This window comes from Lycium barbarum, chromosome 10, assembly GCF_019175385.1.
Source record: "Lycium barbarum isolate Lr01 chromosome 10, ASM1917538v2, whole genome shotgun sequence".
In the NCBI taxonomy this organism is placed as follows: Eukaryota; Viridiplantae; Streptophyta; class Magnoliopsida; order Solanales; family Solanaceae; genus Lycium; species Lycium barbarum.
This window is the reverse complement of record NC_083346.1, coordinates 108,807,769-108,821,220: the sequence shown is the minus strand read 5'-3', so window position 1 is coordinate 108,821,220 and position 13,452 is coordinate 108,807,769. Positions and strand designations below refer to the sequence as shown.

Sequence of the window (13,452 nt, the reverse complement as noted above, 5' to 3'; positions counted from 1 at the left end):
TCAACATACTGAAATAGTTAATAATAAATTGAAATTTTAAGTAAATGGATGAGAAATGGTACCTTTTGCATATCTAACATTATAGTCAACCCTTCACCATTTCCCAAATTCAGATCAGCAATCAAGTACTTTATGAACCAATTCCAGCTATGTTTAGTCTTTTATCCACCACTGCCCAGGCAATAGGATACATTTGGTTGTTCTCATTCTTTTCCACAGCTACCAATAGCTCACCCTTACAAGCTCCTTTGAGAAAACAACCATCAAATCCTATTATTTTTCTGCAACCATCCAACCAGCCTTGCTTAAAGGCTTGGAGGCACACGTAGAAGTATACAAAAAAAAAATTCCCTGGTTCAGTCTCCTTATCAATTTTAACCCAACAACTACTTCCTGGATTGGTTTGCTTGATCATGTCAGCATAGTCACATAATCTGGGAAATTCCAGATTCCAGTCACTTATATTTTCTATTATAACCCTCTGTTTTGCCCTGTGGCAAATAGTTCTACCAACATAAAGACCAATCTTGTCCTTTACCAATTCCTGAATTTCCCATATCCTTATGTAAGGTTGAGAAACAATTTTGTCCTTAAACTTCCTTGCTATTAGCTTAGAAGTGCACATCTTCCTTTTGTTCAAATGAATACACTTGTGAATGGGATGATAGATAATCACCTTAAAATCACTTGTGTCCCTATCAAGCTTAGCTGTCAACAGCCACTTACACTTGGTATTTTTACACTTAGCCCTCACCCTATGGTTATCATTTGGTCTTACCTTCAACTGCCTCTTATATTCTACAGCATAGTCTGCTAGAGCCTTTCTAGATTGTGTTACACCATCAAAGATCATCCCAAGCTCAAAAACAGCCACCTCTCAATCTTCATCATACCTACTTTTTTGCTTTTTCTTCTAGAAGGTGAATCTACCCCCCTTACAGCATCTACATCAAGCTGTTCCTCACTATCTTCACTCCAACAGTCAGAGCTATCAATATATTCCTCATCCCCACCCAATTTCCCGGCAAAGTTTTTAGTCTTATTTTTTCCAATATCCTCAAACCCTCCATCTATACCATCAGCTAAGGGTGTCAAGTGGGCCGGGCCAGCTCGAACCAGGCCCGGTAAACCCGACCCACCACTGGCCCGGCCCAAGCCCACTAAGAGGTGTAAGAGGCTAGGCTAGGTGGGTTTAATTAGGGGGCTGGGCCGGACAAGGTGGACAGCCAACCAGCCCGACCCACCAGCAGCCCGGGTGATGGCCCACCAGGGCACCGGCCCGGCCCGACCCACTTCAAATTAAAAAAAAAAAATAAGTACTACATTTATTATTAATAATAAGTATTTTAAAAACATTGTATCCTAATAAAATAGTTGTAGCTATAATTGTGGGATTCTTAAAATTTTAGAAGCAAATATATGAAATATTTATTAATTATTCAAACCATAGTTAGAATCTTACTTTAGTTAATTAAAACTTAACCATTAATTTTAACTCATGTAATGTGTCTCTTATTAAGGTAAGAACTTGGGGAAAATGGAGACAATGAAAATGAAGAGGAGTCGGATCTGTTAATATTTAATTGCTATTATATGAAAACTAATTAGCTCTCCTTTTTTTAAAAAAAATATTATTGTCAGCTGAGCCCCAGAGAATTAATAAAGTGGGCAGGGACCTTTTCCAACGGTTGAAAACTAGTTAGCTCTTCCTTTGTTTTTTTTTTCAAACTAATTAGCTCTTCCTTTGTTTTTTTTTCAATTAATGGGTAGGTGGGCCCCACAGAATTAATAAAGTGGGCACTAGTGACTGTTGCCAACGGCTGTTTTTTGTAATTCAGCCGTTGGCCCAAAAAAGGCCCCTCAACCCCTTAAAATTATTTTTGACCTTTAAGTTTAAAAAATTACAGTTTAACCCATTTTTCACCTATAAATACCTCATACATTTCATCATTTTTTACTACAATCCTCTCATTTTATCTCACTTTCCCTCTTAATTTTTAGCAATTTCTATAATTTTAGTATTCTACTTTAATTGTTTTTGCAAACTTGCAATTAACAAGATCAAGTGGAAGGCTTCAAGTATTCAATTCATCAATTTACGATCATGTTGTTATTTTATTATCTCCGAGAATATGACGAAGACCATAGACATACTGCACAATTCATATCTGATACTGTTACCGTCATTGCAAAATATTATGGTCTTACAAGCAAAGTTTTATGTATGGCCTTTGATAATGCTTCTAACAACACATCTGCCATCGACAGTTTAAAATCTGAGTTGTCTCCACTTTTACCTGAAATATTTCATGTCTGGTGTGCTTGTCATATTTACAATTTAATTGTTCAAGGTGGTCTTTCTTTCTTTGAGCCCGTGATTGAGAAAATTAGACACGCATTTGGTTTTATTCAAGGAAATAATAATAGGAAGCGACTTGCTGAATTTAAAAATAAATGCAGGCAAAATAATCTTAGACCAAGATTTATGCCTGAAGAAATAGACACTAGGTCGAATTCTACTTATGATTTCATAAAAACTTGTGTTGAATATATAGTTCCTATAACTGTAACTTTTAACCAATTTGCTACTGGATATCCCGGGTTAATGTTAAGTGATTTTGATTGGATCAAAATTAAGAATGTTGTAGATTTTTTAGAAAAAATTTATTTCGCTACTCTGGAATGTTTCGGTGCTTATTATCCTACTGTTTGTAACATTTTAGCTTATCTAGCTGATATCTCTTATTTGCTTAAAAAATATAAGTTTAAAGAAGGTTACACAGATGTTGTTACTACAATGATAATTAAATTCAAAAAGTATTTCTTTCCTATTCCTCCTATTTACTTAGTTGGTGCTATATTAAATCCGTGTATTAAATATATTAATATGTCAGAATTGACCCGTATTATATATACTTCTTTAGACATTAAAACTACTGAGGAACCATCCCTTCTTAAGTCTATGTGTGATGCAAATTATTACGCACAGCAATTATATAACCATTATTCTACATTACTTGATAATGCTACACCGACTTCTATCCCATGTGGTCCTTCTAACGAAAGTTCATCTTCTAAAAGACAGGCACAAAGTGTGCCTATCATGGGTGTTCCTAGATTATCTATTTGGTCTCAACTAGCACCTCAACAAAGTAATACAAACTTTGATGAGCTTCAATTTTTTTTTTGAGACAACCATTGGAGCCTTTCGAAGATGGAGTTAATGCACTAGATTGGTGGAGGAACAACAGAAGACAATTTCCCGTTCTTTCAACAATGGCAACAGATGTGCTAAATGTTCCAATGTCAACTGTTGCATTAAAAAGTGCATTTAGCCAAGGAAGGCAGCAGCTCGGAGACAACCGACACTCATTGGGCAGCAACGCAATGAATGTTCTAGTATGTTTCAGAGATTGGATTAGATCAGAGCAAAGAAATCAAGAAAGAGAACAAGATCCAAGAGAAGACCAACAACTTGAAGATATAATGTCACTTGGAGATCCATCGGTACAAACATCTCCAATGTATGGAGATGTCGATTATGAAAATTTTGAGCCAATTCCTCCTAATGTTAATATGGAAGAATTGAATAAAATGGTGGAAAATATGTAGATTTAAATTTGAAGAGTTGTCAAATTGAATTTTCTTTTTCTAGTTTAAGTTTACGAAATCAAAGAAAAGTGGCTGTAAGTTTGTAAGCTTTAAAGTTTAAATTCGACTTTGCAATTATCGATTAATAAAACTAAAGGCTCACCGAGCCTTTGAATTTCTTTTCAAATTTGTGTTATAATTTTATTTACAAGAATAATAATATGTACGCATTCAAAATAGAACTATAAATGTAATTGTGTAAAACTAATCCTACACAAGCAACAACTCCAAGGTAAATTTCTGCAAGGAGGGACAAACATTGATCAGTGCCCAAAAGCAACAAGACATTATAATAGGCTGAAAAAATCAGTGAAATGACAAGCCTCTGAAATTGCTGATGTGTGAAATAAATCAAACACCCCTTTTAAGGTACTATCTTGTTGTTGGCTTACACAAGCTCAAAAATATTTCAATAGGTTATACAGTATATAATAATATAAACTATTAGTTATATATATATATATATATATATATATATAATATTAATAAAATCTTATTAGTTTCAAATATTTTATATATAATAATAATTAAATATTTTTTAGCGTATTGAAATGTCTCCGCCGATGATGGAGAGGTGACAATCTGCACATGACATTAGGACTTAGGATCAGATGAGATAATTAAATTAAGAACTTTGGTTTAGTATCAAAACTCATGTGCATTGTTCCCATTTAGTTCCCATTTAGATGAGTAGGAAATTTAGAGAAAGAGGAGAGTAGGGAATTGTGAGATAATATGGAGAAGAATGAATGGTATGGTATTTATAGATTGAAAATAGGGCCAAAGTATAATTTAAGGAACTTGATGGTTAAAATAAAGTTGACAACAACCAGATTTTAAAGTATCAAACTTAATAAATTTTAGTATTAGAATTTTTTTTAAAAATAATTAAAATCCGGCTCGGCCCACTAACTAAAACCGGGCCCGGCCCACTAACGGGCCCAATTAGCCCGAGGTGTAGCCCCTATCCAAGGTGGGATGGGCCGGACACCCTTTCCCTCTCCAAGCCCGGCCCCTTAACTTACGGCCCGGCTCGGCCCCGACCCGGCCCCTTTTGGCCCATATTTAAATGGCCCGGCCCACTTGACATCCCTTACCATCAGCCTCTCCAATTGAAATTTCTTGAGTTGCAGTAGCCTTTTTTTCTTTATTTTTTTACTTCTTCTTTCTTGTCTAATAGCTCTAAACTCCTCATCTACATCTTACCCATCCTCTGGTGGTATTTCTCCTAGATCTGAATCACTACTCACAAAATTAGATATATTACCCTCTACATCAACATCTACTAGATTAGATGCTTCTTCATCTAAGTTATTCCTAGCAGCCCCATATACAAACTCAAGAGCAACCCCAACACCCTCCTGATATAGGTTATGAGCATCAACCCAAACACCGTTCTGGTCTAGGTTATCGGCAGCAGCCCCAACACCCTCTTCATCTAAGTTATCAGTAGCCCCAACCCTTTTTGATGACCTAATTTGACTAGAAGAAACTTCTGGGCTTGTTGAGAGACCAACAGGCCCATCAGTTTCAACCAAGGCAGTATCCAATGAATGAAGGACATATACATGAAAGGGGTCCTCATTTTTTAAGTCTTTTATTAGGTCCAGTAGATGTTGGTCAGACTGAATAACATTGAATTGTCTACTATTTGCATCTTGATAAAAAAAACATCAACTGTTAAATAATCCAATTCTCTAGTATAATAAAGCAATTCCATTAGGGAATAGTAGTCTTTCTCGATATACCTGATGACTGGCGCTAAAGTCAAATGGTAATTAGGGTCAGGATTTTCTACAAAGTTCCCACCGTAGTGAATGTGTGTAAATATGATCTCCTCCATGGTCAATTAGTAAGGTAAACCTGGAAAACAAATCACAAAATGAGTTAGTTTCAGCAAAAAGACTATAAAGGGCACACTTTTAAAGCATATTTTACAGAAATGGGGCAGGGAATATTCTCAAACACATAACCCCAAATCTGGAAATTGAAAACCCTAACTCTCTAATCACACTCACCACCGACAAACGACTACAATAAAGCTTAACAAATATAGTAACGGAAAGGGACGGAATATTCTAAAAAACAAACCCCAAAATAATTAAATTAATCTCAAAAACTAAAACCCTAACAAGCTTAAACAACCATTCTGAAACGGTTAAGAGCTAATCTAGAGAGATAAAAAGGTTTAAGACACTTACAGGTAAAATATTCTTCAACAAACAATTTTAATCGACGTCGTTAACCACCGTCGACGATATCGCCGTCAGAAAAGAGAGAGGGGTTGAGGAGAGAGAAGGTGGTAAACTTAACGTTTGAGATTTAGGTTTTAGTGGTAGGGTCTTTAGTTTAGGTGTCACCATTTTTTTTAAACAATAACACGTGGATTTTAATTTTCATGTGGGAGACGTTAAATGAAATGAAATTACACAGAAGCGGGGAGTATATACACGTGCCTAAAGGTGCTTATGTGGTACAAATCCAAAGTAGTTTAGATGTCAAATTGGAATAAGCTTAGGTTTAGATAGTCATGAGGAATATGTGCACAAGTTTAGGAGGGCTATCTATAACTTTTGCCAAAAGAATATCTCATCTTACAAAAACATTTTGAGAAAGGTTAGCTAAAAATGACACGCTATAAATAGAAACCTAGACCTAGAATAAAAGATAAGAGACTACTACTACAAAAGCCTATCCGCCGCAGATGAGAAGAAAAGGATCTGATATTTGTTTTTCATCTTTCATTGTCTAGTAATTTATGAAAAGCCATTAACCCCACCATTTCAGCCATGAACACCATTAAAACCACACGAAAATACCACCAAAAAAACCAGTCCATCCTATCCGTGAGCCACAAAAAAAAAAATATAAAGAAACAGATCATTGTCTCTGTCCTTCTACCTCAAACCAGTGACGGAAAACTACCCATTAACCACCTCCAAACACCAGATTTCAATCACGAAACGACCATTAAACCCAGCCAAAATAACTTCATTTTTTTACCTTGTCCACCATGTAAAAAACCCCAAGACAGTGTCTTTTTTGATGGAGGTCAAGTGACGTTACTAGGTGTTGAGGTTCTTCGGTTATGGTTATTTCCTATAGATGTTCAATGCCGGATTTGGTTGTATTTTCACCTTGTTGAACAACTCAAGGTTCTTTAATAAAAGCAAGGAGGTTTCTATCTTAAAGGTGCAATCTTTTCCATTTCAATTGTTATCTCATCAAATGTCTTCTTTTTCCTTCTGAGTATTTTGCTTTGTTTGTTGTCTCAACTACTTGTTAACCTTTTGTTGAAATACTAAGTTTTAAGCTACTAAGGTAACTGACCTTGCTTCAATTAAGTAAGGAAAATATAGTAGTTTGACCATTCCTATTTACTAGCTATTTGGCTTCTTGTTTAATTGGACGTTTTTAGTGAAATGGTTTTTGATATATTTTTACGTTTTTAATTGACAAGGTAGTTTATTTTCATAATCAAAAGGTCAAAAATGCATCTTGGATGTGTTCAGTTAATAACGTGATCTGATTGCTCATTGTCAATATGAATCCAGCCCAAAACAAATGTGGGGTTGAATTATTCATTTTTATTGAACTCTTCGGGGTTATGACGATAGTTTCTTTGGCCTAGATAAATGTTTAAGGCCTAACTAATAACTAGTGCGAGATGAGCGAAACGCGAGACTAATTATTTCAAATATCGTTGTCAAGTATAAAAGAAAATAGCGAAAAAAATCAATTGTGAGGGGCAAGATGGTTGCAAACACATTTCAAAACCCGCTGTTAAAAGATTGAAAGTTTAACCAAATAATAATAAGTTTCAGATTTTAGAGACAAATAATTGTTTTTAACGCTAAACGAGCTTTAGACACGTTTTAAAATGTTTGTTTCGATTAGGAATGAGGTTACGCATCTTATTTCGAGACGTTTTAAACAACTCAAGGATGCAGTTACACACCTTGGCCAATCTCGTTTAATAATTAATCTTGTTTCGATTAAGAATGCGGTTACGCATCTTATTTTGAGACCCTTAAAAGATCTGGAATGCGGTTACACATCCGGATTAAGACTAATAAAAGTTCAACAATAAAAAGTACGGGCAAATCAAGACTTGGGAATATAATATATCCAAAATTGGTTTAAGCTAAGCATAAGTCGATAAAGTGACCGTACTGGAACCACGGGACTCGGAAATGCCTAACACCTTCTCCCTGGTCAACAAGATTTCTTACCTGGTCTTCTATTTTTTGCGAACCATAATAAAAGAGTCATTTTCTTTTGATTAAGGATTCATAAGGTGATCTGGAACATCAAAACTCAATTCTAAGTTGCGACTCTATAAAATAAAATAATCTCTTTTCTAAACCGTCACTTCAGTTGCAAAAACCCACTAATAATTAAAAACCTTTGTGCGTTTATAGCGCGGGGCGGAAAAAAAGGGGTGTGACAACCCCATCATTGATTTTCAATTAGATAACGGTAAAATTCTTCACATAATAAAATAGAAAATATTTTTATTTCTTAATTTTCAAAATATTGTTGTCTTAATTCTCTTGCAATCCTGCATTGACTTTGTTTCTTTTGAGCCGAGGGTCTATCAGAAATAGCCTCTCTACCCCCATAAAGGTTGAGGTAAGTTATGTGTACATCTTACCCTCCGCAGACCCCACTCGTAGGATTATACTGAGTATGTTGTTGTTGTAATCTTTTCCGAATTGAAGTAGAATAAACATTTACAAATATAATCCTAGATTATAAAGTTAATCTGAATCTCCAAAATGATGTCCAAGAACTATATAAGAAAATTTTCCCGACAAAAATAAAGTATTAAAAAAAGGCATGCATATCATGATATCAACAAAAGTCTTTCACTACATGACCGATGTAAATTTACAGTTGAATTAGTCAATCGGGGATAAAGCAACCAAAATGAAGAAGTGGCATTGAGAACTCCAGAAAACTCAAGTTGTAGGATCAAACTTTATGTGGGTTCACATTTAATTATTTAGTTTATATTAAAGCACTTGAAGGACAAGCTTTTTAACTTCCAAAAGTAAAAGAAAATTGTAAACTTCCATAACATCCATACATGCTCTGACAAAAAGTTATAAAATGACGGAAAAACTCAAATTATAAAAAAAAAAAAAAAAATCTTGATATTTCATAGAATGACGATAGGAAGACAGTTATATCAGGTACAAACCTCATAGAACTTTTTCGAAGGACTCCAGATTCAATAGAAAAATATGAAAACATTGCAAACAACCTTAAGAGATATTTTATTTAGAGGATCAAGGATGCAACTGAAGTTGTACAATCTCGATAGAGGGCAGGGCCACTTTGATTAAACATGTTGTACAATCTCAATCTATCTATCTTTTATCTGCCTTAGAACCTCCTAAGGATATTCTTTATGATCTTAAAAACTACATGGCTAGATTATTTTGGGATCTAATGAGGGAAACAAAAATATCATTGGAGCTCTTGGGATAACTTGTGCTACCCTAAGGAAGAAGGAGGTTTGGGATTTAGAAGAATCCTTGATGTTAGTAAAAGTTTAGCAATGAAGAGATGGTGGAGATTTAGAACTTGCAATTCCTTATGGGATGCTTTTCTAATGGCCAAATACTGCTCTATTCACCTGGTAGCTATCACTATCCAGCCCTCTCAATCTCTTTCTTGGAGACATTTAATTAAATAAGAGACTTAGTTGAAGATCAACTTCTATGGAAGATCAACAGGGTCAATTGTAATTTATGGTGGGATAATAGGTTCGAAATGGGAGTTGTTGCTCAAACTATACATAGACAGGATATCAATTATGATCAACTGGTTAGTGATCGTATTTTGCATTGTAGATGGGAGATCGATCAATTGCAGTTGCTTGAATATCTTGCTGAACATATCCAAGGCATTCAAATTGGAAATCAGAACGTTCGTGATTATCCTATTGGGATGTTGAATAGCGCTGGAATGTTTCCACATCTAGTGCTTGGAAAAGAATCAAACGCAAAAGAGAGTCAGTCCTCTATTCTTTGTAAGAACATACGGTATTAGCTGCCCATTAAAATGTCCTTTTTGATGTGGAGAATTTTGAAAAGAAAGTTGCCCTTTGATGAGATCATCCATGCTAAATTTAAACTGGATTTTGACACTAGGTGTTTCTGTTGTATTAATTATCATAGAGATACTCTTCATCACACCTTTAATGGTGGACAAATTGCTGAAATTACTTGGAATTTCTTTGGTAGTCCTTTGGGTATTACTTGGGAGGATATTCCTATTAGATGCATGATTCAAAGATGGTGGGGTATTAAGCCTAAGAACTCTTTGCATCAGACTATTCTTCGGATCACTCCTGTGGTCATATGTTGGGGAATATGGAAATCCAGATGCTCAGTTATATATGGGAAAAAATGCCATGTGAAAGGAATTCATTATCAAATTCTTTCTCATCTGAGATGGGTGATTTCTAAGGCCAATTGTGATTTGCAATGGAAGACAGTTGGCAGGATATATGTCATCAGATCATGTTGCTCCGCCCCAAGATTGAGTGTATTGTAGTTAAATGGTATGAATCTCCCGAGAATTGGATCAAAATCAACACCGATGGGAGCAAAACTTCATCTGGTCAATCTGGTATTGGTGGCATTTGTACAAATCACATAAGTAATCTTATTACGGAATTTGCATAGTCTTTTGGTCATTACTCTAGCAATATGTTTGAAGCCAAAGCTGCCTTAATTGGTATGGATTGGGCCATTCGTAATGGTCATGACAATATTATCCTAGAGTGTGATTCACAAATTGTGGTAGAAATGATGAAAGGCAACTTCAATGTGCCTTGGCAGATGGAGGAGTGCATAAAACAGATCCAAGATTTTGCTACAAACTTACATTTTGAAGTTTGACATTGCTATAGAGAAGCAAATCAAGTCGTGGATGCTTTAGCTAAATGGAGTCTCTACAACGACTACTTGATGACCCTTTCGCAATATGGTGGCCAAAAATACCCCGAGGTTCTGGGTTCGAAACCCAGTAGAGTAAAAAATAATAACAATTTTGCAAGGCATAAGTTTCTATGAACCTATGCCTACTCGCGCGAAGTTACATAGAACCTATGCGGGAGACGACAGACTTTGTTTTGTAAGACAAACTTTTAGTTATGCCATAATAGTCTGCCGGAGACGGCAGACTTTGCCTCATATTTTTGCGCGGATCGCCCTTCTTTTCGGGTGGTCTTTAAATTTTTCCCCTCATAGCTGTGGTCTTTAAAATTTGCCCCTCATATTTATGGTCTTAAAGTTTTGTCCTTCGCTTGAAAAGGTGGGTGAATACCTGAGGTTCTGAGTTTGAACCCCCGCTCAGACATGAAATAAAAAAATAATTTCGCAAGGCGAGGCTGGGGGGCGTGTATGCCGGATCCAGCATACACGCCTTAAGGAAAAACTAAAGTTATGCCGGATCTGGCATAACAAAAAGTCTACCCCATAAGGCAAAACTTTTCCTTAAGGCATAGTTTAGTTATGCCTTATGGGGCATACTTTTAGTTAAGGCATAATCAAAAGTATGTCCCATAAGGCAGCACTTTTCCTTAAGGCATAGACTTTGCCTTATAAGGCAAACTTTTAGTTATGCCTTAAGGAAAAGTTCCGCCTTATGGGACATACTTTTAGTTATGTCTTATGGGGCACACTTTAAGTTAAGACATAACTAAAAGTATGCCTCATAAGGTGGAACTTATGCCTTGAAAAGTAAAAAAAAGTAAAAATTATGCCTCAAGGCAAAGTCTGCCCCCTCCGGCAGACTTTTAGTTAAGCGTAACTAAAAGTCTGCCGGACGGGGCAGAGTGAAATCCAAACTCTGCCTTGCGAATTTTTTAAATTTTTTTGACTGAGTGGGGGTTCGAACCCGGAACCCATGGGCTTTAGGCGAAGGGAAAAAAAATTAAAGACCACCAATTTGAGGGGCAAAAGTTAAAGACCACCCCAAAAGAAGGGCAATTCTGCTAATTGCCCACGTTGCCTTAAGGCATAACTAAAAGTCTGTGGGAGACGACAGACTTTGCCTTATAAGGCAAACATTTAGTTATGCCTTAAGGCAAAGTCTCCGGCAAACTTTTAGTTATGCCTTAAGGTAAAGTCTGCCGCATAAGGCATACTTTTTGCAAAAGTATTGCCTTGAGAAATTATTTATTTTTTTGACTGAGCAGGGGTTCGAACCCAGAACCTCGGGATATTTTCAGGCACCTTTTTAAGCGATGGGCAAAAATTAAAGACCAATAATTTGAGGGGCAAAAATTGAACACCCCAAAAGAAGGACAATCCGTGCCAAAAAATAAAAAGAAATTGCAATCCAAAATCTACAAATTGTTATAAAACTAAATAATTGCAAAGAAGAAAGCTTTAGAGAAAGGAGAAAAACTTTATATTTCACTTCTTGTTTTGGTGTGTTCATAATAGAAGAAAACACTCTCCTATTTATAGGAGAAAAAATTCTTGCACTCCATGTAATATAAGGTGGACATACATATACTCATATATATTTAAAATATAGAATGGACATACATATACTCATATATTTTATAACACTCTCGTTTGGATGTCCATTAACAGATAATATGCCTCGTTAAAACCTTACTAGGAAAAACCACATGGGAAAAATCCTAGTGAAGGAAAAATAGTACACATATCCGGGAATACGCATTAATATCTGCCTCATTGAAAACCTTGCGAGGAAAACCCAATGGTACAAAACCTCGGCTAAGGGAAAAAAGAGTACAACATGTATTATCCTCCCCCTGATGAAAACATCACTTAATGTCTCGGAGACGATGCATTCCAATCTTGTATATCAGCTTCTTAAATGTTGAAGCTGGCAATGCCTTAGTGAACATATCTGCTAAATTATCACTTCAGCGAACTTGTTGAACATCTATTTCACCCTTCTTTTGAAGATCACGAGTAAAAAAGAATTTTGGTGAAATGTGTTTTGTTCTGTCTCCTTTAATATATCCTCCTCTTAGTTGAGCTATGCATGCAGCATTGTCTTTGTAAAATGTTGTTGGAATATCCCCTTCAAAAGTAAGATCACTTGTCTTCTAGATGTGTTGAGTTATTGACCTCAACCAAACACATTCATGACTTGCTTCATGAATGGCTATTATCTCTACATGATTTGAAGAAGTAGCAACCATAGTTTTTTTCGTTGAACTCCATGACATGGTTGTACCTCCAAATGTAAATAAAAAACCTATCTGGGATCGACCTTAGACAAATATTCTGCATCTGCATAACCAATTAGTTGTGAGTTGGACTCATTTGAATAAAACAATCTCATGCCAATGGTTCCTTTGAGGTATCTGAATATATGCTTAACACCGTTCCTGTGTCTTCTCGTTGGGAAGAACTAAATCTTGCTAATAAGCTTACAAAAAAAGCTATATCTGGTCTAGAATTATTGACAAGATATATTAATGTCCCAATTGCACTAAGATATGGCATTTCAGGATATGTTGATTGATGGAAAAATATTCCAATAGTAAAATGTTCTACCTGTAGACCAAGACAAAATTTTGTCTTTCTGAGATCCTTCATTTCAAATTCCTTTTTCAAACACTCTATTGCCTTTGGAAGCTCTTCAGGAGTTCCAATGATGTTCAAATCATCAACATATACAGCTATTATGACAAATTCTGATCCAGACTTTTCATACAGACACAAGGGCAGATTGGATCATTTTTGTATCCTTCTTTTAATAGGTATTCACTCAGGCGATTATACCACATGCGCCCTAATTGTT

At 35.7% G+C, this 13,452-nt stretch overlaps 1 protein-coding gene across 1 annotated transcript; it reads right to left on the bottom strand.

Annotated features, from left to right (window-relative positions):
• Positions 1 to 130: 130 nt before the first annotated feature.
• On the bottom strand, positions 131 to 853 carry LOC132613289 (uncharacterized). Its single transcript, XM_060327312.1, has one exon. It carries the CDS (start codon positions 851 to 853, stop codon positions 131 to 133), a length of 723 nt encoding a protein of 240 aa, XP_060183295.1.
• Positions 854 to 13,452: the final 12,599 nt, after the last annotated feature.

Excerpts from the sequence above, each read along its gene's own strand:
- LOC132613289 (XM_060327312.1), bottom strand. The coding sequence starts at position 853 with ATGATCTTTGATGGTGTAACACAATCTAGAAAGGCTCTAGCAGACTAT.